At 45.6% G+C, this 26,982-nt stretch overlaps 3 protein-coding genes across 5 annotated transcripts; 1 reads left to right on the top strand and 2 right to left on the bottom strand.

The window, feature by feature from the left end:
* Positions 1–1,942: 1,942 nt before the first annotated feature.
* IMP3 (IMP U3 small nucleolar ribonucleoprotein 3) lies at positions 1,943–3,355 on the bottom strand. Its single transcript, XM_065631185.1, has one exon. It carries the CDS (start codon positions 3,139–3,141, stop codon positions 2,584–2,586), a length of 558 nt encoding a protein of 185 aa, XP_065487257.1. The 5' UTR covers positions 3,142–3,355; the 3' UTR covers positions 1,943–2,583.
* On the top strand, positions 2,005–15,394 carry PLA2G7 (phospholipase A2 group VII). Of its 3 annotated transcripts, none has more exons than XM_065631183.1 (11): positions 2,005–2,447; positions 4,040–4,164; positions 6,790–6,937; positions 7,515–7,608; positions 8,161–8,229; positions 8,702–8,846; positions 10,864–10,977; positions 11,254–11,345; positions 11,790–11,963; positions 12,540–12,688; positions 13,038–15,394. In XM_065631183.1, exons 1-11 carry the CDS (start codon positions 2,363–2,365, stop codon positions 13,139–13,141), a joined length of 1,299 nt encoding a protein of 432 aa, XP_065487255.1. In that variant the 5' UTR covers positions 2,005–2,362; the 3' UTR covers positions 13,142–15,394. The 3 variants fall into 3 exon arrangements, with proteins under 3 accessions (XP_065487255.1, XP_065487254.1, XP_065487256.1); XM_065631182.1 differs by having other exon boundaries at positions 11,787–11,963; XM_065631184.1 differs by having other exon boundaries at positions 2,005–2,451; positions 11,787–11,963.
* A 162-nt stretch (positions 15,395–15,556) lies between these two features.
* On the bottom strand, positions 15,557–26,332 carry TDRD6 (tudor domain containing 6). Its single transcript, XM_065632564.1, has 5 exons — positions 19,666–26,332; positions 19,106–19,224; positions 17,953–18,042; positions 17,097–17,154; positions 15,557–15,564 (listed from the first exon to the last, which is right to left on the bottom strand). Exons 1-5 carry the CDS (start codon positions 26,330–26,332, stop codon positions 15,557–15,559), a joined length of 6,942 nt encoding a protein of 2,313 aa, XP_065488636.1.
* Between the last annotated feature and the right edge of the window lie 650 nt (positions 26,333–26,982).

Raw genomic sequence — 26,982 nt, 5'->3', positions numbered from 1 at the left:
GTGATGGTTAGTAGGTCGAGAGAGGTTCTCCTTCCCCTCTACTCTGCCCTGGTGAGACCTCATCTGGAATATTGTGTCCAGTTCTGGGCCCCTCAGTTCAGGAAGGACAGGGAACTGCTGGAGAGAGTCCAGCGCAGGGCCACAAAGATGCTGAAGGGAGTGGAGCATCTCCCGTGTAAGGAAAGGCTGAGGAGCTGGGGCTCTTGAGCTTGGAGGAGACTGAGGGGTGACCTCATTAATGTTTATAAATATGTAAAGGGTGAGTGTCAGGAGGATGGAGCCAGGCTCTTCTCGGTGACAACCAGTGATAGGACAAGGGGCAAAAAACACAAGAGGTTCCACTTAAATTTGAGAAGAAACTTCTTCTCAGTGAGGGTGACAGAGCCTGGAACAGGCTGCCCAGGGAGGTTGTGGATTCTCCTTCTCTGGAGACATTCCAACCCGCCTGGACACCTTCCTGTGTAACCTCATCTGGGTGTTCCTGCTCCGGCGGGGGGATTGGACTGGATGAGCTTTCGAGGTCCCTTCCAATCCCTGACATTCTGTGATGAATGCTGTTATCCCACAGCATCCATAGGGAAATCAATTAACTTCAACTGCCCTAGAGTAATTAAACAGCCTACAGGTTTTTGGGTTGTTTGTCTTCTGCTACAGAAGGTGCTGGAGGTGCACAGATGAATGACGAAAAGTTGGTTTATGACAAAAAACCCAGGTTGATGATGTAAACCACAGAGGGTAACAGGCTGGAAGGTGGAGATTTCCTTTTCTGCTGTTCCTTCATGGGCTGGACAAACTGGGCACAGCACCAGTTTAGCATTTGCGTAGCAAAATGCCCTGCACAGGGCATGTCACTGTGCTGCTATTTAAATTCCCCCAAAAGAGTAAAGCAGAGCAAACACAGCATTTTTACCTGCACCCAACTTAGTCACCTTCTGAATTTTCCAAGGGATTATGATGTTTTTTCTGGACAAAAGCTGGAAAGGTGTTAAAGAAAAGCCACACTACAGATGTGAACTGTCTTTTCAATTTGTGTTTCTTACCATAAGCAAGGTGCATGCCCTGAGAAAAGGGTTTTTAAGGTGCTACAGGTGATGTTTTACTGAAATAAATTCAAGCATAAACAGAAGTGGTTCATAGGATAAGCAAATGGTTTCCCTACCTCTTTTGTATAATTTTCTTGATATCTATTATTGCTTTAAAAGTTAATGCTCTGCTTTAATACATTTGGCTTACAAGACCGGTAGGAATTTTAGTATTTAGTTTGCATTTCAAAAACCAGCCATAATATTGAATGAGTTTCTGGTCCTGGTTTGATAACCCCAAAACACCTTTCCCCTAAACACCTTTCCCATTCAGAAAAGCCACACTAAAGCATCCAGAGCCAGGGCGGTGGCTGCAGCTGAATTCCAGCCCTTTGGATGCGGGACAGGCAGTCACAGCTCCCCTCCTAAACCTCCTGCCAAATCCTTTCATAGTCCTGGGTAAGGGAAAGCAAGCATTTCCAGCAAAAAACATTAAAAAATTACATTAAAAAGAAAAAAAAAACCACCACATTCTGCAAGATGACAAACAGGGCTTACTGGCATATTTTAAAATTAAAAGAAACCCTCAGAGAAATTACATCATCGAATATCACACACATTTCTTCAGCAACTTAAAATGACTGTTTTATTTTTGCTTTTCCGCGCTTCAAAGAAGAATAAAGATCCCAACAGCCCCAGAAGGCCTGAGGCTCCCCTCAGGTACCAATTTTTGTTTGGCTTATGTGCTAAATGCAAAAATTCCCTCCAGATTTGCAGTTATGGTCAGGACAGCTTTTGCTCCAACACCTCTCATCAGATCCTGCTCCGTAAATTATGCTTAATTGTCAGCTGGAACCCCAGGCAGCAAAGACACTGAACTCAAAGAGTATCAAACTTCCCTTTACAAATTCACACGAAAATAAAGTTTGCTTTTCTTTTAATTCTATTTTTGGCTATATTTTTACAGTTCCAGAAAGGCAGTACTTGGCCTCCTCGATACTCCTGACCCCAAACAACCCCCTGCATTTCCCCCCATATACGCGTTCCTCCGTATCAAGAGAAAACCCTTCCAGGAGCAGCTCCTCTGGTCACTGCGCACCGTCAGCTGATGGAAGAACCATCAATCTTTCGTGGCAATTCTTAGAAAAGCAGCAGCGAAGCTGCCAAGCTCAGTCCTAAAAGAGCCGCTCAGCCGGGCTTAAAACCCGTCCAGCGGTTATTATTAGCAGCCGAGCACTGACACCTGACCGTGTCCAGGCAGGGACCTTTCGAAGCACTTTTGCTTTACGGGATGTGAGTATGAAGGAGCTGGGTTATCAGATGTTTTCTTGGAGCGATGGATGTGGAAGGGACGTTCCTCTGTGCGGATGAACGGAGCCGGTAGCTGCGAAGGGGAGGCAGGCGCAGAGCAATACTTTACTAGGAGTGAGTACGTGTCCTCCTCGCGCCCCTTCCTGGTGTGTTTGGAGGGGGGGGTTAAATATCTGACGGTTTTACGCGTGTCCCAAGGGGCAGGGGCAGAGAAGCGAGGGCAGCCGATGCCGGGCGGGCCGGCGCATCCCTAGGCGGCCAGGTCGAAGTCATCGCGCTCCTGGTTGTAGTCCAGAACCTTCTGCCGCAGCCGAGAAGCATCCACCCAGGTGATGAAGTCCTCCACGGCGCGGGGGACGAGGAGAGCGGGGTCGGTCACCACCTCGGGCCCCACACGGACGTGTCCCTGCTCCACGAAGGTGACGGCGTGGCGCAGGCTCTGCGCCATCCGCAGCTTCACCAGCAGGCAGGGCAGGCGGCGGCGGCAGAAGGCGGCGGCCGAGAGGCTCTCGCAGGCGGCCAGGGAGCGCCGGTCGCTCAGCAGCCCCAGCCCGTACAGCTTCTCCAGCAAGGCGGCGGCGCAGCGGGCGCGGAAGGCGGCGCTGGCCGGGCCCAGGTCGCGGAGCCGCCGGGCCAAGGCGCGGACGGCGCGGGCGAGCGCCTTGTACTGCACGTAGTCCTCCCGCCGGCCCAGCCGGTACCGCCGCAGCGCCTTCACCTCGGCCAAGTTCCCCGCCGACGCCTCCCAGTTCACCAGGTCCAGCCGCCGCAGCAGCTTCTGCTCGTGGTATTTCAGCTTCCGCACCATCCCGGCGACACACGCGGCTCCGCGCTCCCGGCGGCAGAACGGCCCTTTCCGGGGAGGAGCGGCCGCGGCGTCCCGCCCGGCCCCGCGGCTGCGGGGGAGCGGGCGCGCCGAGCGCCGGAGGGTGGCGCCGGGTCTCTCCCACGGAAACGCGGCGGGTCAGCCGCAAGCCGGCTGGCGGAGCGAGGGGCAGGGGACGCGGCTCCCGGCGGCTGCCTGAGGCGGGGATGCGGCGGGCTCCCCCCGAGCTCTGCTCTCCCCCAGGGCCAGCCTGGCTCGGACGTGGCACCCCAGGTACGGGCTGGGGACGGTCAGACCTTCCCAACGACCTCTCCTGCACGGGCAGCCCTTCCTTTCCTCTCCAATCCTCTTGAAAAAACGCGTTGTTTTTCTCCTTGGCGTCCTTCTCCCCGGCTGCGTAGGACGGCGTTGTTTACCGAGAAACCACAAAAGCTTCTTCCCTCTCTGCCCTTCGTCCGAGGAGGAGCAGCTCTAGTTCGTAGCCAGGCAGGGAGGGAACTGCCCTCATGTCTGAAACTCTCCACTTTTTCTTCCATCTTCATGCCCAAGAAGCGCGACTGCCGCTGCTCTGCGCCTCGACCTCCCGAGTGCCACCGCGCTGTCCCCAGACAGGTGTTTCCATCCTGCCTTTCGGTTTGGTGCACGCTGTCGTCCGACCCTCGGGACTAAAGACACTCTTCTCCAAGAATATTCCCTAATAGAGCAGGTCAGGCTGGTGACTCGGGATTTCAGCTCCCTGATTCTCATAAGCAGGTTCTCATCAGCTCAGCTTTGAATTTCCTACTCCTGGACCTTCGACACACTCAATTTTTTTTCGGGGTGGGTGAAGTGGTCACACAGGCCATGGCAGTCTTTTTATTTGCTCTGTGTTTTTCCCCAGGTTTAACAGCAAAAGCACCAATGGAAATGGGGAGCCGCAGCACTGGGAAGTTTTACAGGATCCCAGAAGGAAAGGGACCGCACTCGGTTGGATGTACGGACCTGATGACGGGAGATGCAGTTGAGGTAAAGCTCTTGGTTCTGCCTCCTTTGGATTTAAGCCGCTATGTTTATGAAACAACTCACTGTAGTTTAACAGGTGGATCAAACAGAAGGTCTCTGTGTACAGGGATGCTCCATGGCTGAGCTTTCTATCCTCTCCGTCCCAATGTAGGATGTGTCCTGGGCACAGCTCAGGAAAAAACAGGTGTCTCCAGGAATTGGTTCAGTTTACCAGACGGTCAGCTGCAATTCTTGCCCATGGCTACTTCCTCCCTCCTCCTAATATCTGTGTCTTCCTGACTCGTCTATGCAAGGCGCTGCAGAGAAGCTGTGTCCTCCTGGGACCCATGGGCTTCTTCCCATCCACCGCTTTCAGCCTGGAGAAGGGAAGGCTCTGGGGAGACCTACAATAGTACAATAGTAGCCTTTCTGTACTTAAAATGGACCTGTAAGAAAGATGGGGACAGACCTTTTAGCAGAGCCTGTTGCGATAGGACAAGGAGTGACGGTTTTGAACTAAAGGAGGGGAGATTCAGGCCAGACACAAGGAAGAAATTTTTTTACAACGAGGGTAGTGAGACCCTGGCCCAGTTTGGCCAGAGAGGTGGTGGATGCCCCATCCCTGGAGACATCCCAGGCCAGGCTGGACGGGGCTCTGAGCAACCTGAGCTGATGAAGATGTCCCTGCTCATGGCAGGGGTGGGACGGGATGAGCTTTGAAGGTCCTTTCCAACCCAAACTATTCTGCGATTCTATTCTGTGATTCCCTTCTGCTCCTGGAGAGACTCCGTATGTGACTGTAGCTGTTCTCATCACAAAGATCCCAACAGGATTTGGTGATGAGGGTACGTAGCTTTTCAGCTGCAGGGTAAAGCATGAGATGTCTTCTCTAAATTTTATCTTTCTGAAAAAGAACGGGATGTCAATTCTGCAAGCAGTTATTACAGAGAGAAGCCACGATGAGTAGATGGGGACAGTACGTATTAGCCAGATAATGAGCTCACTTATGAGTTTCCATTTCAAATCCTCTTGCTTTTTAATTTTCCCATGAGAATACAGCTGCATTTAAACTGTGGTTTTACTCCTCGGACTGTCCAGGTATAGTGGAATTTCTGATCAGTTTGTACTGGTTATTCATACATTTTCCTTTGCTGAGTTTACTGTGTATTAGCACAAGGAAGCAATTAGTTTCTCTTTGCCATCGCCCCGTGTGTTTTTCTTAGATTAGCAATCTGTACAGCTACAGTTTTCTCAAGCATAGATAATGAACCTCTTTCCAGTGAGCAGTTGGTCACCCAGGGAAGTTCACTGGGACTACTCTGCGATAAAATTAATATCATTGCCTGTACAAATGAAGGTTTGATGATTTCTTTCTCAGCGGTCTTTATGTCAAAGGTTAAGTCTGACGAGTAAATAGAAACAAGCTTCATTAAACAAGCTTTTGGTAAACATTGTGTATGACACTGATAAATTAGTGTTCAAGACACAGGACTCTATTCCAAAGCTCATGTTCTTTTTGACCCTAGATTTGACTTGTTAAAACAAAAGTGCAGTTGAAGCAAGACAGTGAATTTGAACAGTGTGTCGCAAATTCCCTTGCAAAGCAGGAAGTAAGAACGCAAATTACACACAGTTCATCTGCCTGGAGACCCGCTGTAAGGTGTGCCTTGGTACATTGCTGCTGTCTGCGCAGGAAAAACACGCACAGGGGGAGTATGGAGGGTCCACGTGAATGTGGAAAGCTTGAGTGGTTTCCTGGAAGACCTGGAGATCAGACAGTGAGAGGTGATCCAAACCGGTGGTAAGAAACAGAGGCAGATAAAACACATGTCAACAAAATTGTGGTTAGAGAGATGGACCATTACAGACTTGTAAACATGTTGGTGAGGAGGGAGAACAATACATTGCATTTCTTGGCCGTGCAGCTGCCCCAGAGCTTCACTGGCAGCCTTTGGCTCTGGTTAGCCAGGAACACTGTAGCCACATTCAGACCATGCCCCTGACTCTACCCGCGTCCCCTCTGCTGGGCCACACTTCCAGAAACCAGCCTCAAGGGAAAATTGGTCTTGCCAGCCTAGTGGAAAAATAATTCTAGGAGAGTCCTTTTCCCCCCCCAAGTTTAGCAAGGTGGATTGGGTCAGTGACAGCTCCGTGAGATTCACTGGTGCAAAGAAAGCAACAGCAGAAGGGTGATGGGGACACAGTCACCCCAGTTAAATGGACCGTTCCCCTAAGTGTGGCATAGCGGGGAAGACAGGAGAAAAGAGCCAGCAAGATGTTTGGGGGCAGCAAGGTAAAGAAATCAATAGAACAAAGAGGTAGCGAGTGATTATAATGATTAACTTAATTAAATGGAGCGGTTTGAATTAGCCATAGGGTAACCTAGAGACGGTGATGTGTATCTCTACCTGGATGCCAACAGTCGTGCCACTTTAAATTCATTGCAGGGACAAAAAAATAGTGGCATAAGATTGGTATCAAAGCCTGTATAGGATAATAATTTTCTCATGAGATTCTCTTAATTCTCTTTAGTTGTCATTCTTACATCTGAAGCCCTTGACATAAATGTTTTTCTCTTCCTTTTTTTCTGCCATATATAAATAAATATGAAACTTCCCTTTTTTTTTTTTTCTTTTCCTCTAATCCCAGGGAAGCTTCTTGCGCCTGTATTATCCATGTGATGCCACAGATAATGAAGAGGCAGCGTGGATCCCAGATAAAGAGTACTACCAGGGGCTCTCTGACTTCCTCAACATGTACCGAGTTGTCGGAGAAAGGCTTTTCCAGTACTACGTTGGTAAGCCAGGTTTTGGGTTTATTCCTTTAGTGGTGCAAGGACGTGAGCTCTGTGTGCAGGTCGTTGCCTCACTGCTCCGTGAGCAGCGTGTTATTGCTGCAGGACTGAAAACGAGTTCTCAGGCAAAATCGTGGTTCCTGGCTGCAATGAGTAGGAGTATTTTGGCAATTTGCTCTAGGAAGAGCTTGGATAAGCTGCAGCTACGTGTTGGGATTTAAATCCCACAGGGATATTTGCAGATATGCAAAGGTCAGATAGATACTAAGCTCTGAACACCTACAAAATTTGGATGCCTGACTATTGCTGAAAATCTGTTCTTTTATGATTTAAGAGATACACAGGCCTGTGGTAGGCTGTGGATGGGAGGAAGAGAAGTAAAGTATCTTCTACCAAATAGAAAGTATTTTCAGAATCAAATCCATATTTGTCTTTTATATTTTAAGGATGAGATTTGGTACTTTATCTTCAGATGAACGCTCTGAAATCAGTAGTTACCAGATTCTCAGGGTCTCTCCCACAAGAACACACACTTTCTCTCATTCCAGTAATAATGACATATGTTTTGATTTTTATTTAGGTTCGGTGACCTGTCCTGCAAAATCAAATGCTGCTTTTAAGCCGGGAGAAAAATACCCACTCCTCGTTTTTTCCCATGGACTTGGAGCTTTTCGGTAATTCTGCAGTTTGTTGACAAACTATTTTTGTCGTCCATGGAGACAGCAATCTCCAAGGGTGGTTCTGAACAGATTTTCAATAGGGGGATTGAGATCCCTGTGAAATTGAAACAGATTTGAAGAACAGGCTGCTGTGTATCAGTGTGCCTCCACCGAAATCAATAGCAGTAAATGAAAGCAGGGTGGATGTATTTATTTGTGTTTTCCCCTTTGTATTTTAGGGGTGAAGGTATTTGCCCATCCATAAGCATGTTGTGATGATTTATGATTTGCTAGTTGATTTTTGGGCAGCACTTTTGAAGATGCAATGTGTCGTGTGTGCTGCTTTTAAAAAATCATTCGCATTTTTCCTTCTGAATAGGCAGAAAAACAGTAACAAGGTTTTGTGAACAGGCTTTTGTGCCTGGCATACAAAAGCCTGCTCTGCTGTCTGGTAAGTTCAAGCAGAAGAGATACTGAATGGGTGCGTATGTAGTGTGGTCAACATTTAAGTGTAATTGAAATAATTACGTATGCACGTATCTCACCATAGCGTGGTTTTGATTGCAGGACGATCTATTCTGCAATTTGCATAGAGATGGCTTCTCAGGGCTTTATAGTGGCTGCCGTGGAGCACAGGTGTGTATACTGCACATTTTTGAGTTCTGATGGAAAGAAACTTTCTCACGTCAAATAGAATGTTATTTATGCTAAAGAAGAACTTGTGATTTTTTTTAAAAAAGAAAAACTAACACATCTTTTTCAGCCCTGCCCATGCCCCCTGTTTTTCTAGTTCAACTCTTAGCTAAGTAAAGGAGATTTGCTTAGAGAAGCCCTTGAATGAGAAGTCCCAGGGTGGATATCATTCATCATTCTTCAGGCATGCTATTTTTCTCTCTCTTATTGTTAGAACCTGGAGAATATGAAGGAGGTGGGAATTTTGCTGGGGTTATTGCATTATTTAGAAGGTCTGTCTACACTCAGTTGTGATTGCAGCAGCACTGGTTGGGAGCCGGATCTCATGAGAGAAGTGAAATCTGAAACTTCTGCTGACTTCATCTCAAACCAAACGGAGTACGTCCCCAGAAATAACCTTTTGTTGATATTACAGAGATGAATCTGCTTCAGCAACGTATTATTGTAAAAAAAAGTCAGTTTCTGAACCAGAAGAGTCTACATCAAACATGGAGAAGGAGTGGATCTACTACAGGAAACTAAAAACCGGCGAGGAAGAGCGTTGTTTGCGCCACAAGCAGGTACCTGTCCTGGGTCTGTGCTCTGGGGAGTGAGGCAGCAGCGGTGTGTTCAGGCTCTTTCCCTTTGGCCATAACTCAGGGGATGTATAAAAATGCACAAAGTCATAGACTCATAGAATCGCAAAATAGTTTGGGTTGGAAGGGACCTTCAAAGCTCATCCAGTCCACCCCTGCCATGAGCAGGGACATCTGCACCAGCTCAGGTTGCTCAGAGCCCCGTCCAGCCTGGCCTGGGATGTCTCCAGGGATGGTTCATCCACCACCTTTCTGGGCAACCTGCGCCAGTGTTTCACCACCCTCATTGTAAAAAATTTCTTCCTCGTGTCCAGCCTGAATCTCCCCTGTTTTAGTTTAAAACCATCACCCCTTGTCCTGTCACAACTGACCCTGCTAAAAAGTCTGTCCTGTGTTCCTGAAGATGGGAAGGCCCACAACAGCTTTCTTCAGAGCATAAACCAGTTCCTCAACAAAGCTTTCTCAAGAAATTGCACTTTTGAGCTTAGTCAGTTGTTTCTCCTCTGGTTCCACTCGACTTTCTGTTTCTTCTCTGTGTCTTCACGCTTTCGCCGCCCAGCTCAGTCTTTTAAGTGACACAGAGTTGAATTCCAATGTTTGTGTGGCCTTAGGCTTGCTTTAGCTTTTGTTTGCTGTTGGGTGGCAAGATGAATCATGGCTGCTCTAAGGGGAAAGTTTGCTTCATCATCTTCAACATAGCTTAACGTGGTTTGTAGCAACGTGAACAGTGCCGACTTCCTGATTATAAGCAGCATCCATGCTGGATGTGACATGGTGGTATTGATGAGCTCCTTGCTGGTCTCTGCTTCCACGTAACAAGCGATTGGATGAGAGGAAATGGCCTCAAGTTGCACTAGGGAAGTTTAGGTTGGATATTAGGAACAATTCTCCACAGAAAGGGTTGTCAGGCATTGGAACGGGCTGCCCAGAGAAGTGGTGGAGTCACCATCCCTAGAGGGGTTTAAAAGGCATTCAGATGAGGTTCTTAGGAACATGGTTTAGTGCCAGTGTGAGGTTAGTGGTTGGACTTGATGATCTTGAGGGTCTCTTCCAACCAGAATGATTCTATGAGTCCTCCAAGCATAGACTTGCCCTTTAAAATATGGGAGTGTTTTCTTCCAGCTAATGCAAACTCTGCCTGGAGGTGTTTATCTCCCTGGCCATACAGACAGCAGTGCAAGCGTCATTTCCCATGTGCATACAACATCCCACTTACGAGTCTAAATACGTCATGTCTGAGCTTGCAAATAACCCCCAGAAGCTGTTGGCTGCAAATTTCACTAGAAGACAGGAGATGGAGATTTATTTGAAATTCAATGAGGCACAGATATCGCTGGCTGCCTACACACTGTGGTTCCCAAAGGACGCCTCTGTTCTTTGGTTCTATTTGAAGCTTTTCTTTTACTGACATAGCAGAGTCAAAAACACTTCTTACACCGAACAATGAAAACCTTTATTTGCAACAGCTTTACTACATTTTTTAAGATTGTGTACATATTTAAAATGAGACGGGCTTCTTGGCTGTTTCTTTTTTGGGGGTTTTCCAGTGTAATTCAGTTTCAAAGCTATTGTGCAAATGAGGCAAGTGATGTAATGACATTTTCTCATCAAAACAAGCCTGAGGAGGAGCAGCGAGTCAGCCCTCCTTGTAGTTGTGTAACTTAAGCCTTTGCACACCCCAACAACTCCTTCTCTGAGTAGTGACAGGACAAAGGAGTTGGAAGGTCTTTGGCATGTGTTACAGAGATAAATTCCTCCACGTGCAGAGGATCTACGCAAGAGCTTCAACTCATTAGACCTCTAAAAGTCAGTTTTGTTGTTGGTCAGACTTCGGCAGCGTTCCATTTTACAGTTCCATTCTCTGGTTCAGAATAGTCATTGCTGTATCAGGCACTTAAGGGTAAAAAAAATCACCTAAGTCTTGTGTCCAAAGGGCTGTCAAATCTCAGAGTTTTCTGATAATTCCTTCCACTGATCTGCCCCAACTTCTTTTTCTCCCCAGGTGCAGCAAAGAGTGCAGGAATGTACCAGAGCTCTCGATCTCATTCTTAAAATCGATTCAGGAGAGGAAGTAACAAATGTACTAAATTCAAACTTTGACTGGAGTAGCCTAAAGGTGAGTGAAGGGCAGCGACTGCGTTTTGTTAAATGCCTAATAATGCTTCTGGTTTCCCTCTTTTATTTCTAAACTGCTTCTTGTAAATTATTCTGAAGATCACACCATAGACCTGTGAACATATTCTCAGCTCTTCCCAAGCTGGATAGATTGTAATGGAGGTGAAATTATGCTCTTCCTACTTCAATAGGATCTATCGCCTAAAAAATTATTCCTTAAAAAAAAAAAAAAGTTTGGGAAAGAAAGTCTCTTACAGCACGTGGATTTTTTTGGCAGGATTCTGTTGATACTAGCAGAATAGCTGTGATGGGACACTCTTTTGGTGGTGCTACAGTTATTGAGAGTCTCAGCAAAGAAATAAGATTCAGGTAAGTATGCAAAACAAGGCAAGAGGTGTTTGGCACTTGGGAGGTCTGGAGCAGGGGACCTTACCTAAGATGCCCCGACTACTAATTAGCTCTTGAAGAAAAGTTTGGGTTGGCATGTCTTGTTTTCTCAAGTCATGCTTCTATCAGCTGTGGGGATCGGGTGGAACATAATAGCTGTATCATATTATATCGTGATACTGTGGGATCCTGCAGAAGCTCCTGTGCCCAGTTGCACCTGGCACTGGAGACCGACAAATGCAATAATGGATCAGTTCTCTTCCCCCAGAGCAGAGATCATTTTGAAACAAAATGATTCATTAACCTGTTTACCCATTCAATATCAGGGAGAGTTTCTCTTTCCCGTGTCTCCTGCAAATCAAAGCATGCTGAGAACTTCATACAAAGCTTTCTGCTTCTGTGACCATATCCAGTTGTTGTCAGCAGGTGTGGCATTTCCCTCGATCCATGGATGCTTCCAGTAGGTGATGACGTTTACCAAAACAGTGTCCAGCAACCGCTGCTTATTATCAACTCTGAAAAATTCCAGTGGGCTGATAATGTCTTGAAGATGAAGAAGCTCATCTCCAATGACACAACCAAGAAAATGATCACTATCAAGTGAGTTGTCCAGAATCCATAATTTCTGTGGTTGAAGATGAATCTTTACTCTTGGTGGAGCATTTCAGTTACATGGAACTGCAGAAAGACAGTCCAGGTTTTCACTGCATGTTTAAATTAGACAACAATACAGCAGGGACAGGGTCCTCTCTCAAAGCAGCCAGTAACCCAAAGTCTAAGACACTCCAAGGTGTGTAATCCTGCCCCAGGGCACAAGTTTTTCTCTGGGCCTCATGCATCACCTGTATCTGAACACCTTAAATATTGTTCTGGGTGGAGTGATGCCCTGACTAGAGCAGAGATGCAACTCGATCTTAAGGTTTTGCCTACGCTTTATTGCCATTGCAAATATGATGACTTACAGTCAGCATGTGGAAAACTTCCTCCCTCTTGTGGTTAGGACAGAATTTGCTGCTAATATTGCGTGCTCATGAGATTAAGCTGGTTTATCTTCTTCTGCTAGAGAAGACAGCATAAGATGTGTGACTGTCTTTGAAGAAATCTGTGCGACCTCTGGCATCTTTTAATCAGAGGACTGCATTCTTATAAACCTGTTGATTGTTTTTCTGTTTGCAGGGGGACAGTACATCAGAGCTTTCCTGACTTTACCTTTGTGAGTGGAGATATGATCGGAAGATTTTTCAAATTAAAAGGAGAAATAGATCCAAATGAAGCTATTGATATAAGCAATCATGCTTCATTAGCCTTCCTGCAGAAACATTTGAGTAAGTACCTGCTTACATCAAAGTATGAAGTTAAATTAATACTTAATTCCTACAAAGCTTTTTATATAACCATTCTGTTTAGAATAAAAATTTAAAAAAAAAAATCAAAAGTAAGTGTGTCAGAAGAGTTTAGGAAAAACAGTGAGACTTTTTCTAGAGGTTTGTTACTTACTTTTGTAATATAAGCAAATGCGAGGAGGAACATAGTGGTTTTGTTCTAATACATCATTCCTCCCCTACTTTTCCAAGTTGATTCATCCATCATATAATTTAATTTTTCAGTGTAGCTTTACAAAAAGCTGACTACTTAATTCACTACCACTTGGGTTTTCTTTCCCCCATTTTATAGGTCTTAATAAAGACTTCGATAAGTGGGATCCTCTTGTGGACGGCGTAGGACCCAATGTTATTCCTGGCACCAATATTGACTTATCTGCAACTGAACCTGAATAAGGAACACAAAGAAGTACTGAAAAACACCATGGACACCAGGACACTAATGTTGGCCAGACATTGCTCAGACATGTGATAGCATTGGCCACCTACACAGATTTTGGGGTGTGGAACAAGAACAAAAAATAAGGCATTAGCTTACATTGTAATGAAAATGTAGGGAGGTTTTAGTTTGAATGAGTTAATGGGATTCTCTGAAATACTGCAACAGGGTAACTTATGCTTTATAGGCAGCTGGGGGAAAATATTTTGGTAGTAATTTAAGTGTTCTTTCTGATTTTGCCTTAGAACCAAGTTTGAAGAGAGGGAGAGAGAGATTAAGCTTCAAGGAATTCAACTGAAGTTCTGCTTACCAAGCTTTAACTCAGTTTGCATCAAGCAAGCCTTTGCAGTGTAAGGAAAAAAAAGTTATTAAACTTATTAGTTGTTATTAGTATTTCAGCTGTACTCTGACAACAGCTGAGATCTGGAGATTTTTTGCTCCTTCTGGTCAGAGAGGTGCTCATGGAAGAAGGTCTTCAAAACTGTCTTATTTTACTAAGAGTCACAGGAAATGGTTTAAAATAACAGCAGAGAAAGGTGCATGTTCAGACACAGGCCTTTTCATATGAACTTAATCCACTCACCCTTAAGATCTGTGTTTATTGCTGTACTCAAAGGATGTTTCCGTTCCAAAAGCTGCTGAAATGGTCACTCTTGTAGCAACTCTAACTCTCCTTAGGCAAAGCTCCAGACAGTGCCTCTCGTGTTAATCTCTCTATTACCACTGTCAGTCATACTGTTGTAGGTGAAATTACAGAAGAGATGTGTCACTTCTACCACTCTCTTTAAAAAGGACAGTGTAAGCATTGCTTGATCACCTGGAAGTCTTTCATGGTTGTAATACTCTCCAGACACTCATCTTTGTCCAGGTACCAGCATTGTTGTTTGTATCTGTCAGCAGAAGCAGTTGACTATGAGGCTGGCTAAAGAGGGCTCCGATTTTTAGAACTAAACTCTTTGAAGCTGCCACATGGAAGTGACTTCTAAAGGAATGAGCCTTGCAAAAATGGGGGACTACTAACTATAGCCTATTTGTTTCAAGTGGAACAAGCAAAGCAGTTAACAGTGTAATTAAATATTTATATAATCTGTGATCTTAACACGAGATTGCAACAACATCTAAGACTTGTTTTTCACAATTTAATTAAATTCTGTCCAGCCTACTATCATGTATTATCTCCGTTAAGGGAATCAACATGCAAGTGTGTCTGTTACTGTGAAAACACTAACACTGGGGATCTGCAGTGATACTCAGTCAGACCATTACATTGTCAGAGATAGTGGGTTCCTACAACTTTATAGCAGCATGAAAAATCCATAGCGCCTGAAGAACAACCTGTGCCATACAAGGGCACAGAACAGGACTGGAAAGTAGAAACCCCTTTTCAACACAAGGTGGAGAATAAAAGGTGAGGTAAGCTGCACCTGTTTTAAGAAGTCCTTACTGCCCTGGACACATGCAGCAGCAAAACCATTCTGCTGGGCCCAATTTATATTAACAGGAAAAGCTTCATCTTTCATTAGTGCAATTAAGCTGTATCATAAATGTGATGTTTAAAGCATTCACCATAGTTCACTGTGCTCTCAAGTTGTTTAGCATTAAAACAGAACCAGTAACTGCAGAATGTGGTTGGTTACACTTAACTGCAGCGGTACACTTGATGCTCGGTATGCATACCTTTGGGCCTATGCATAGGGAAAGAACACAAGCCATTAACAAAACACTGATCAGTATATGCCAGCCAAAGCTTTATTCCAGCTTCTTCCATTACTTTACAACAGCACCAAATGCAAGACTTCAACCAAAAACAGCTGTGTTCCCCTACCTCCTCCCCCCAAAAAAAGATACCCTCAACTTTTCTTAGGAAAAACAAAACAAATGAAAAAACCCCAAAACAAACAAAAAACCCCCCAAACCACTCAACAACGGAACTTTTCAGAAAGCAGCATTTGTGCACCACAGTAGCCTATACAGCAATCCACAAGAAACCTTTGTTAAGAATCACCCACCAACAGTTAGATACAAGTTAGTGCACACGCACATGCAATAAGGAATGTCAGTCGAGGCGAATTCTTATTTAAGTCAAGAAAGTGCAGCTATAAGAAGCCAAGTTGACAGTAACAGTCTACCAACAAGCACTAGTGGTAGACTTAAAATGAGAGGGAAGTATGATAGTGACAGGCATTTGTACAGTTCAGTAGAAAAACAAAACCTCTGCTTTGCTTTGTATTCTTGTTCCCATGAAAACACATTTTCACATGAATGTCTGTGTACCCTGGTATTTGTTCAGCTTCACGTGGTGAACACATCACTTGGTTTCAGGAATGTCAGAGGACACTAGGATCTTCAGCAAAATCTGAACTGCAGCCAGTTTACTTTTCTACAGGGAATAAAAACAGATTAGACCCATCAAGATGTTTCTATAAACATGTATAAATACATTAATATCGCAAGTCATAGCTTTACAAGGCTTCAGACTAAATGCCAAACATTGGACCATGTTGAAAGACTACACTTACATGAAGTTACCATATAAGGATAAGACAGTTGAAACAACAGAACTGCCCAAGAAAATGAAGCAAGCAGTGCTCCCAGATTTCAGTTATGAGTTCAAGACACTCCATCCCTGCAGGAGTTTCAGCATCCTGTGCATCAGGTACCTCCTATTCAAACTGCCTTTCCAGGCAGTGTCTCACATGCAGCAATACTGAGTTCTGTGCCACATCACTGCGTGACCCAAACTCATCTTTCCTGCCTGTTGGATACACCAACATTGTGCAAAGTGTTCAAGAACACAGACAGTGGGCAAATTTGGACAATAACTAGCAACCAAAGGTGGGGGAAGGGGATAAAGTTATGTGGTAAAAACTGTAAAAGTATTATCAAAAGCAGCAACATCAAGATCAAGAGTAATCCTGCATTTGAGTGATAATTTGTAGATTCACCAGTTTAACATCTTAATCAAGTTCTTTTAACTACTTTTTTGCCCAACAGGTAACTAGATCTCAGTTGCAGGCTTTATTATTTGTTATCCATAAACCAGTCGGCTTTCAGTACAGTTGTGCTGAAATACAATTGCCAATTCAATCACTGAAAACACGAATGCTATCTCTACTTAAGCTTACTTCCATCTCCATCAGGCAACCACTGGTTAAACACAGGAACAAGCTGCCCAGAGCAGTCCTGGAGTCTCCATCCTTGGACAGATGCCAGACCCAAAAGGAAGGTCTGAAGCCACCTGATCTAGTAGACCCTACTTGTAGCAGCTCCAAAGGTCCCTTTCAACCTCAACTGCTCTATGATTCCATAGATTACAGAAATAGTAGAGTCAGAAAGAACCTGTACTATTTTCTTTGTTACACAGAACAGGCGTTTGCCAGTAACACTTCAAAATTTTTAATTAACAATAGATGTACATGCACTATTCACAAACTATCCCTACAACAATTAAGATGGTATTATTATGGGTTTAGATTCATAGAACAAGATCTATTATGGGATTTGGGCATTCAAATCGCAACCTACAGTGCCTAGTAGAGTCTGCCCAGCAGTTTCTCACCTTGCCTCAGAAACGTGATCAAGAGTAGCATGCTGGTGGTCGATGCTGAAAACCCCACCCAAAATCTATAACTTAGGTGTATCCCCACAGCTTGTCCACGAGGCTCAACCCACTAGATCAAATAAATACTAAATTTATTTCTAGTCAAGACATAGTAGCTTTCATTGCATGTATTCACCATTAAACTGACAGTACATAAGCTAATGCTAAGAAAATTACAACAGTATTAAATACATACACAAAAAGAAAGCATGTTTCAGCTTTATCTTCTAAAATAAAGCATTGTCTACAAAATTAGAAAGCATCCAAACACTGAGTACACAACCTCTTTGGGAGGTTTAAGGTAGTCTTACCTTGGAGCAAGGACTCCTCTGGTGAAAACCGCGAGTTTTCTGTTGCAGGGGTTATTGCCTGAACAAAAGGACATTCTGTTAGGAAGCTGGCACTACTGCCAAGATAGTTTCCATTGAGGTGCTTCCTTTAACAGACGACTAACTTTTTACACCAGCACTGCTGGACTCTTATTTACCACTGTATGTCTCCCTTATAACTCCCTACAGAAGTCTCCTGCCCACTTTTCGCTTTGATGCAGAAACTGCGTGTGAAGAATAAACTGAAAATTCATTCTGTTACCATCAGTAGTATGGCTGATGACCCAAGTTTTGGGTTTGAGACTTCATTTTTTCCATTTGTTGGTACTTCATGGAGAACACCAGTAAAAACCTTACTATCATTTCCTAATTACTTTGTAACAGAAGTATTTTTCATGACTTACCAGTTACATACCCTACTAGCATGATCTGTTAAAAGCCACATATCAGCATTGTTCTACAGTTGTTGATTAATAGTACTCTTCTAGTAATGTTTCCTCCTTCAGGCTGTTTTCATTAATCTATTCCCAGACTGAATTCACAGTCCTGAGGCCAAATGGCTGACAGTTTATATAAATCTATGTAGAACAGTTGACATAAACTGTATGAGTTATATAATAGATTTATACAGATTTCTATAGTCTCCATAGAGATCTATTAGAGAAGGAAGGACAATATGATGCCTTAAAGAAAAATAACTGTGCTTCTAGTGGCTGGCATCAATGCACGAATTTAGATTAATGCTGCTTTGCCTTCCTGTTCTCATAGTGACACAAGAAGAATCACAATTTAAAAAAATCGTTATTGTTCTGCCCAGTCTGCTTCCACACCACCATACCTCAGATGACCTGCAAGCCCAGTCAGGAATGCCGTTCCAGACGTTCTCAGGATCCACAATCTCCTCATTGCCACTGGAGAGATTTAAGACCTGCACAGACAGAGCCAAATGGTATCTCACACAGCAATGGATCCTGAAAATACACTCAGCAAATGAGACATAGTAGTAGGAAAACACAACTAAGGACTCTCTGCCTTTGACAGGGCTTTCAGTCTGGATCTTTTAAGGCAGAGCAAGTCAACTTTTAATAAAGCTGAATATCGCTACTGAATCTGCTCAAGGCTCTCAGGGGCTTCTAACCCACGAGTAGCAAAAAGGGAAGGCTGGCAAACACCTACTAGATCAGAACTAGCAGGAAACGGATGAACAGGGACATCACTACGTACCTGACGCTGACACTTATCTGAATACAGCTGAGCTTGGCTTAGGATATCTAAGGAATTTACTAGCAAAAAAGCTGGCTTCCATGATCTCAGGCATCCAATCTTCCAAACAGTTACTGTTGTGAAATGATCATCTGGATTTGCAACTTTAAATTACAACTTAAAGGTGTGTGTACATACACACACTCCCTCTGAACTGGAAGAAAACTCATTTATCCTGTAGCTTAAAAAGCAGTAGAACAAGGCAGCCCATTAGATTATTATCTACTGTTAAAGTTCACTCCCACCAACCACTAATTCACCACGCATTTCACTGAAGTAGGAATAGTTGTGTATTCATTATTACTTACAGTAAAATTTAAGTTTCTTCCCAAGTTTCTACTGTTCTAGCACTCATTCCTCAAAACATCGGTAAAATAATGCCAGATTTCCTAAGCGTTTAATGGTAACACGGCTCCACAGCAGAACAGTAATTTGCAAGCCAGAGAGAACCACACACAAGGATGTGTCTCAAACTGGAGCCAGATCCTTCGGCCTTCCCAGTCAACGCAGGGAAATAAAATGCGAAGAGAATATCAAGTGTTGACATACAGCATCTACTCCATTTGAAACACTGCTTTTTCTATATATTCTGTAAGTCCAGAATCAGCCTTTGCAATATTAAGTCTTAAATTGTGTAAGAGACTTCTGTAAAATATTCAAAGTTTGGAAGAAGACCAAAGAAGGACCAGATCTTAAGAATTCAGAAAGAGTTTCCAAACCATACTTACCCTGGTACCTTTTTCGGACACCTCCAAAATGCGAGCCTCGCACCATTTTAGAGAGGTCCACACCACACATCTGGAGCCAACAGCAAAGCCCTTCAGATTACAAGTATAGTCATTGTGTTCTACAAAAATGACATATAAATGAGGGAGAAATAAAAAACAAACAAACACACACACGCAAAAACAACCCCTCCAAAAAACTCTAATGCCTCACAACCCTGCTCCCATACTCCCCTGCCCCCCTCTAAACTACTTAATAAATATTTGAAAGTTAAAAATTTGGCATCATGAACATTCTTGAAAAATGCATTTCACTTTCAGAAATATTCTTCCAATCAGAAAATCATTAACCTCTCAAGATAAGATTAGTTGCTGTTAGACTGTCACATTATCCATGAGATACAACCCTTAGTCTGATGTCCTCAATCCAAAGTATACTGATGTTAACACTAATACATTAACTTATTAGGGAATAAAAATCCATTTTCTACAAGAAAGCTATTCTCAGGTTTGAATGTGCACAATATTTTGATTATTTAACTCCTTAAAATCAGGTACTTTACCTGCACTGCAGTCAGCCAAGTTCTCATTTTGCTTTTTTTCTACTTCTTCATCCCCAGGCTTAAAGTCTAAAGACTGCACATATGTACTTCCACATTCTTTAAATGAGTCCGTCAAGTCTTGTTTCATCCATTCTTCCACATAACAGTCATCTTTCTTCTTCTGCCACTCCTTACGTTTCTCAGCTTTGCAGTCACATGATTTTCCAGTGCAAACAGGGCTCTGATTCATCAAGTCTTTTGTAAGAAATGAAAACTGACTTCCACTATTTGCAGAACTTTGCAGCGCAGCCTGTTCCAACCCTAACGAGTCCTCCTCCCCGTCTTCCCGAGTCGGCTGCACATCGGGCAGCACCAGTTCCAGAAGCTGCTCGATTTCGGCACCCAGCATTGACAGCATGTCATGGGTCTTCAGGTCCAGCTGTTGCTCAGGTCTACCACCAGATGAAGACAGCCTTGAGGGACAAGGCTCTGCTTCCATCCAATCTTCCTCTATAGCTTCTGTTTTAGGAACTCCAGACAAATTAAATTCCAGTTGCTTTGCCTTCTCTCCCAAAAGAAGCTGAACATCGGATGGGATCAGCTCTACTGCCTTCTCTCCATGACTACCTGAAAGCGCCAAGTGCTCGCTCTCATTAAGTGATGGTAAGATTTCAAGAAATTTCAGAGCTGCCAAGTCCCCTGTCTCCCCACTTACAACTGGCAGCTCAAACGATTCCCGTTCCAACACCTTCTCTCTTGCTCCGCTGCCCAAAGCTGCCTGCATTTCAACTGACTCTGTTTGCAGAGCTTCCTTCCTTTCTTCCCCAAAGGAAGAGTGCACTGCAAGGGCCTCTAGCTCCAGTATGAGCTCATTTAGGTCATCATACGAAGGCTGTACTTGTAATTGGTCCAGTTCTACTACGGTGCCCATTTCATCGCTTGAAGACGACTGTACCTGGAGCATTGGCAACCTTTGCAGTGGTTCGTTTCCCAGGAAAAGGCTGGCTGACGAAGCGCTGCCTGCCAGTTGTGCTTTCAGCTCAGCATCCTCTTGAAATGCTACTTCAGATAATTCTTGTTCCGCAGCTTTCATTTCACTCCCCAAAACACAAAGCTTGCAGCTTCTCATTGGTTCTAGTAACACATTGTTTTCACTCTCTCCTTCAGACAGAGGTGTCTCCTTATCAAAGCTGCTTTGATGCTCAGCTGTTCCACATCCATCATCAGCCTTCCCAGACATACACTCAACAGCTCCCACCAACACATTTGCTTCTACAGTATTTGAACACTCAGAAGTTACACCCAGGAAAAGTCCAGAACCAAGTCTAGCACTTTCACTTTCTTCTTGAGCTAATCCACAAACGGCAGTAGCTTCTCCTTCCAGACAAAGACCCATATCATTGTTTGAGCATCTGTTTTCCTGTAAGGGGCTCGCAAGGTTTGAGAAAGCCTTGTCACCAGTTCCTTCATTAGCCTTCCAAAATGATTTCATTGCTTCGTTAATGCTCTTCCCAGAAGCTTCCAGCTTGACAACAGACAGAGGGACTTCAGCAGATTTATCTTCCCGAGTTTCTATAACTTCAGCTTCCAATAAGAGGTCTTTGGTCAGATCATAAAACTTCTCTTTTGCTTCACTGAGCCATGAGCCCTCTGAGGACCTGAAGCCTGACAGACAGCAAGCAAATGCTTGATTTGGTACTTTAAGCAATTCACATGGGATTTGTCTGACCACCTCCAAGCTTACAGCTTCCTCGCTTCCGTAATCCACATGTCGAACAACCGCATTGTCACCTTTTATGCTGCTGACTTTAGCTCTGCAGAACTTTCCATCTTGACTACATTTTGCTAGACAAATATCACCACCTTTAATACGAGATTTGCAATTGTTCAAGGAGCGTAGTCCAAGGTTTTCAGCTTCCTCTATTTTTTGCTTTATGTAGTTCATATCTTCTGCATCAGCGCTGCAACTCCAAAAATATTCTGGACTATTTACCAGTGTGACATAAATTTTTACAGTCTGACCTGCCTCTGGGAACTTCCAGATAAATGATTTACAATCACTCACACTGGGAATTTCATTTTGTGCCTGAGGAGGCAAAGGCTCACACACAGTTACCATGTCACTGTTTTCCCTATCAAGTACTTCTGCTGAACAAGACCTTTCCCTACTTGAAAGGCTTTCATCAGCTAAATCCACTGTTATTATACCTTGATTATCACTGAGAATAACCTCCCATTTATCCTCAAACTTCTGTACAAATTCACATGTTAGCAGAACGTCCCTTGTTCTCTTGATGAAGCAAAGAGCTGCTTTCTCTGCCCAGTCCATATTGGTTTTGCATTTAAGTCCACCTAGGAAGCAGTGAATGCTTATTGCTGGGATAGACGATAAGTCTTTGGGGAGTCTCTGCGCTTGATCAACATTGATTACTGAAGTGTTACCATAATCAATATATTGTATACTTATCAAATTGTCCGAAGTCTTCTCTTTTACTACAGCTCGATACCACAGGCTGTCTTCTGAATAAACAGCACTGATTAAGTCTCCTGCTTGGAAAAGTTGTCCACAAGGGTTCTCTGCTTGTGTCCTATTGTTTAAGTTTTCCAAAATGCTGTTAAGCTGAGCCTCATCGCTTTCTAGTTGAATGTAAAAATCCAACGGATCGTTTACATGAGACACATACACTAACACTTTAAGAGCTGGCACTACCTTCTGTTGCAGTAGATCAGATGTATTTTTAAGTGTTACACACCTGCCTTCAGCATCAGATTTAATATCTGACTGTGTATCCATCCGGACAGAGAAAAGAGGTTCCTCCCCTGCTTTATTTAACAAAAAAGCTTCCTTCTTACTGCTAAGCTTTTCATCAGATTCCAGTAATCCAGCTGCCAGATCTCCCTTTGTAGCAGGCTGGAAAAGGCTTACATCTTCTTTGAAGTGTCTTTTGCTACTCTCTCTTCCTTCCTGGGCTTCAGATCTGCTTTTGTTTCTTTCAAGAGCCCTACCTGCATTTAAAGGGGACTCTGAAGCCTCCTTCCTCTCAATTGCATCTGTATTTCTGGAACACAAAGTTTCATCTTCTAAGTGCATACAGGGTTCCATATTGTTTGTTAAGCGTAACTGCTCCTTCAGTTTTGCATTAATTTGAGTATTACCATCAAACAACTCAATCAGCAGTTTACCATCAGACTCCTTTGCTACTACTATTGCTTTTAATTGCCTTTCCAGGACAGCTTGCTTAAACCATGGCATAGTTTTTTTGGGAATATTAGATATATCAGATAAGGAACACTTTATGGCCTGCATTGGCAAAAGCAAGATATCATAAGCATCATTGGGTAAATGAAGCAGATCATCTCTCTCTATTGTCTCTGTGTTCCCAAAATCCACAAAGAAGACCTCCGTATGAGGTTTTGTTTTCACAATTACTCCCCTGTACCAGTTATTGTCAGTATACTTTGCTAGACACAAGCTCTCGGACTTTTGCGAGTTTTCTAAGCCGCTCAGTGTTTCACTTAGGCAACTGATATTATCAGTAAGCTGTGCTAAGGCGTCTGCACATCTTTCAAGTTGGCAGTAAAATGTCCACGGATCATTGACGTGTGTAATATAAACATCTTCCTCACTCCCAATTTTGATACCGTGCATGGAATAGTAATAAGAATGAAGCTGAAGCAAAGGTACCAGAGGCATTTGAGGAGATAAAGGTCTGGCCACACCTCTCTCGGTCAGAAACTGGCAAGCACTCTGAAAAGGCGTCATTAAATCTACAATGTTAAATAGCTCCTTATTGTTTATGGAAGCCAAGGCAAATATTGTACATTTCAGCTCAAACTGAGATGATGAATTATCAACAAACTCCTGAAAAGCCTGAATTGCTTCTGCATCCCAAGCAAAAGGATCCTGCCCATTCGGCTGGATTAAGTTGTAAAGGCTGCACCTGAAAGCCTGAGCTTCTAACCTCAGAAAGCGTTCGTTAGTTGAGCGGAGGTTCGTTAATGAGACCAGCTCTCTGTTGCCATAGTCAACATAAATGACTTCTACTTTTTCTGCAGAAGAAACTTCACTAATAATTAAAGCCCTGTACCATTTTTCATCCTCCGAGTACTGAGCTAAACATACAGAATTCGGCCAAGCATGTGGAGGGGATGAATTTTTACAATACTCCTGAATTTCAGCCATTAAGACCTTAAGGTCATGGCAATTTCTACTTAACTGACACCAGAAATAACTAGGGTTTTCAACATAGGACACAACTACATTAACTGTACTTCCCACTTCTAACTGACCTCCATAAGAGAAACTCGGCCTCATTTCCACATAATTCTGTTTCAAAGGTACAGGCAGGTTTTCCTTGGCCTCATATTCATGAGCAGGAAGACATTCACTACTTTTAGAATTCTGAATGGCTACAAAGGGGTTCTCTCTGACCACCACAGCCGCATCAGGATTAAGTGCTCTATCACTTCTCTTCAGATCAGCTTCTTTTCTGAGCCTCTTCTCTGCATTTATTTGGTTTTCGCCCCCAGTACATGCTGGTGAAGAGGCCTGGCTCACAGCCTTACCAGATGATTTTGGGGGAGTCTCAGGTATTTCACACCTCTGGTACTCAGCATACCCTCCCTGCACCATGAGTTCACTTACACTTTTCTCTCCTAATTGGGACTTGCCAAAAATTTCAACCATGTGTTTGTCACACTGCACGCTCAAAAAGCGAACCTTCAGTCCCTTGTTCAGCACAATCTCTCTGAAGGCAGACACTGACGATTCGCTCCAACTCCCTCTTGGAGGAGAAACACCTGCCAAACAACACTTGAGAGCTAAAGCTGGTAGTTCCCTGAACTGAGGAAGCAGCTCCTTTACCGCACATTGATCTACAGTTTCCATACTGCCTCTGTCCACCAGGTGTATTTCTACCCCATTGTCCAGCACCTTGGTGATCACCGCTCGATCAAAACCACCCTCTTTCCCACGGGCACAACAAAGGGATCCAGGCTGCAGGTCCCACCCAGCACCATCCAGCTTCGATGCATGGGAGTAAAAATTCCACATGCTCTGCCGCAGCTGCCTGAAGAGCTGGCGATGCTCATGGAGCTGCAGCCAGAACTCAGACGGGTCTTGGAGATGGGAGACCTGCACGTTGTGGAACGCACCCAACTTCAGACGCATGCCAGGTACAGAGGCCACATCTCTGTGCGCTAAAGCGACGGGAGGTGCTCCTGGTGGCAGCTTCAGTCCTTCAGCTGTGGGTTCTTCTGCTTCCAGCTGCTCCCAGGCCTCAGTTTGGCCGACCTGTGTACAGCTTCTGACCAGGCAGCAAGCCTGCACCCCAAAAAGATGGTTCAAATTGATGCCATTTTCCCCATAGAGGCTCACAGAATAGAGATGCTCAAAGGAGTTAAAGGCTTTGATGTGAGCACTCACACCTTTGCCTAGGACCAACGCTTTCAGCTCATTAATCTGTGATGGGGACCAGCCACAACCCCCGTCTGAGACGCCCTGAAGAGCACACGGGTAAGTCACCACAGGCATACGGAAACACTCAACAGGCAAATGGCGCAGGTTAGCTCTGGTCACAGTCTCTTTCCTGCCATAGTCCACAAAAATCACCAGAGCCACTTGCTGGTCCTGCTCCCCAGCAGTAAGTTCTAGCAGGAGCGCACGGTACCACTGGCCATCAACATCACGGGCAGCACAGGGCGAGCCCACTTTGGGCAAAAACTCCTGCTCCCACTGCTCATACATGTGGCACATGGTATCAGAAAGACAATGGATCTCCTGGGACAGGCACCGCAACTGGCAGTAGATGTGGTGTGGGTCAGAGACATGGGTCACTAGGACAGGCTCCATCACACCCAGCTGAAGCTGTGGGTAGAAGTAATCCAAGGTAGGGGATACAGGCTGGTATGAGAACAAAATACGGAGAAGCTCTGGCACTGCAGAAGATACAAGGGAACACGCTGGAGGCTGCAGCCTGAGCCGGTTCCTTAAGTGGTCAAAAGTTACACCGCGCTTAAGCACCTGGCAAAACCAACTGCGAGTGACCTGCCTGGCCAGTCCCAGGCGCTGCATCTGGGCCACGAGCTGGGGCAGCTCAAGCACGATGAGCTGCGGGGTCATCACCTCCTGCACCAGGCCGGACACCTCTTTGCCGTGCAAGTGGCTGAGAAACTCCATGGCCTCCACCGTCCAGGTGGAGACCGGTGCATCCCCGCAGGCTGCCACCCTGGGGCCTCCGGAGGGCATGACATCAGCCACGATACAGCCCAGCACCTCAGGGGGCAGCTGGAAAAGCTCCTTGCAGCCCCGTGCCAGGTAACAGGCAGACGTGACCATGGTGCAGCCCTCGTCGAGCAGGAACACGCGGTAGTCCTGGCCGCGGCGACTCACCACGCAGCAGCGGTACCACACCCCGACCACCTCCACCAGCGCCAGGTCTCCTGTGCACAACTCGGCGCCATCGCCCGCCAGCCCGGCGGGGCCCGGGGCAGCCGCCACACGCGGCCCCACCGCGGCCTGGACTTCGCGCCTGAGGCGGCTGTAGTCAGCGCCGCGCGCCCCCCGCAGCCCCCACAGCCGCACCACGGGCACCTCGGGGCGCAGGCCCACGGCGCAGACCCGCAGGGTCACGGCAGTGCCGGGAGCGAGCAGCCCCGGCCCGGAGCTCGTCGCCGGCCCGCAGCTCATCCCGCCGCCTTCGCCGCCCGGACAAACTCAAACGGCCACCGACCCCCAGCCTTATGGGCCACGCGCCGCCCACGTGACCCGCGGGGAGCCGTTATGCGGCTTCGCCTGAGTGGTCGAGTCCATTCTGATCGGGGAAAGGGGGGGGGGAAAGGAACAGGAGTGGCGGAGCGAGCTAATACGGTGGGCAGTTCCTGCGAAACTGAGACTGCTCGGAGGAGCCACAAAGAAGGGGGTTATCACTGGAGCCGCAGGGATCAGCCCGGAGCCTACTGGAGCTGCCCTCGCCCGAAGTGGAGCGCTCCACGCCCGCTGTGTGGTAGCGGACCGGCTGGGGGGCGGGGTGTGGGGAGAACCCTCCGAGACCTCTTAGCCTCCATTGGCCAGAGCGGGCGCTCGGGGCGGGGCGTGCGCGCAGGGCTTGGCGTCTATTGGCCAGCGTCGGGCGGCAGTGTGAGGGCAGGGCCGGGCTGGTGCGAGGCCGGCGGCAGCGGCGACCGGGTGAGCTGCGGGGGTCGTGCCGCCCGACGGTTCTCCCGGCTCCGGTTTTTCCGGCTTCCCCGGAGCCAACCTCCCAGCGGGGCAGAGGCGCATGAGGTGCGGGCTGGGCGCGTAGGGCCTCCCCTCCGGCGGCAGCGAGGCCCTGCCGCAAG

The sequence above is a fragment of the Caloenas nicobarica genome, chromosome 3 (genome assembly GCF_036013445.1).
Source record: "Caloenas nicobarica isolate bCalNic1 chromosome 3, bCalNic1.hap1, whole genome shotgun sequence".
Lineage (NCBI taxonomy): Eukaryota > Metazoa > Chordata > Aves > Columbiformes > Columbidae > Caloenas > Caloenas nicobarica.
Note: the sequence above shows the minus strand (reverse complement) of the source record. Positions and strands in the feature narration are given on the sequence as shown.

What these genes read in the sequence shown, in the direction of transcription:
- PLA2G7 (XM_065631182.1), top strand. Translation starts at nt 2,363, where the DNA reads ATGTGGAAGGGACGTTCCTCTGTGCGGATGAACGGAGCCGGTAGCTGC. An exon ending in CATGGACTTGGAGCTTTTCG is followed by an intron (nt 7,609 to 8,160) that starts GTAATTCTGCAG and finishes TTTTGATTGCAG; the next exon opens with GACGATCTATTCTGCAATTT. An exon ending in GTGGCTGCCGTGGAGCACAG is followed by an intron (nt 8,230 to 8,701) that starts GTGTGTATACTG and finishes TTGATATTACAG; the next exon opens with AGATGAATCTGCTTCAGCAA.
- IMP3 (XM_065631185.1), bottom strand. Translation starts at nt 3,141, where the DNA reads ATGGTGCGGAAGCTGAAATACCACGAGCAGAAGCTGCTGCGGCGGCTG.
- TDRD6 (XM_065632564.1), bottom strand. Translation starts at nt 26,332, where the DNA reads ATGAGCTGCGGGCCGGCGACGAGCTCCGGGCCGGGGCTGCTCGCTCCC. An exon ending in TGTCCGAAAAAGGTACCAGG is followed by an intron (nt 18,043 to 19,105) that starts GTAAGTATGGTT and finishes CTGTCTGTGCAG; the next exon opens with GTCTTAAATCTCTCCAGTGG. An exon ending in GGGCTTGCAGGTCATCTGAG is followed by an intron (nt 17,155 to 17,952) that starts GTATGGTGGTGT and finishes CCTTTTGTTCAG; the next exon opens with GCAATAACCCCTGCAACAGA.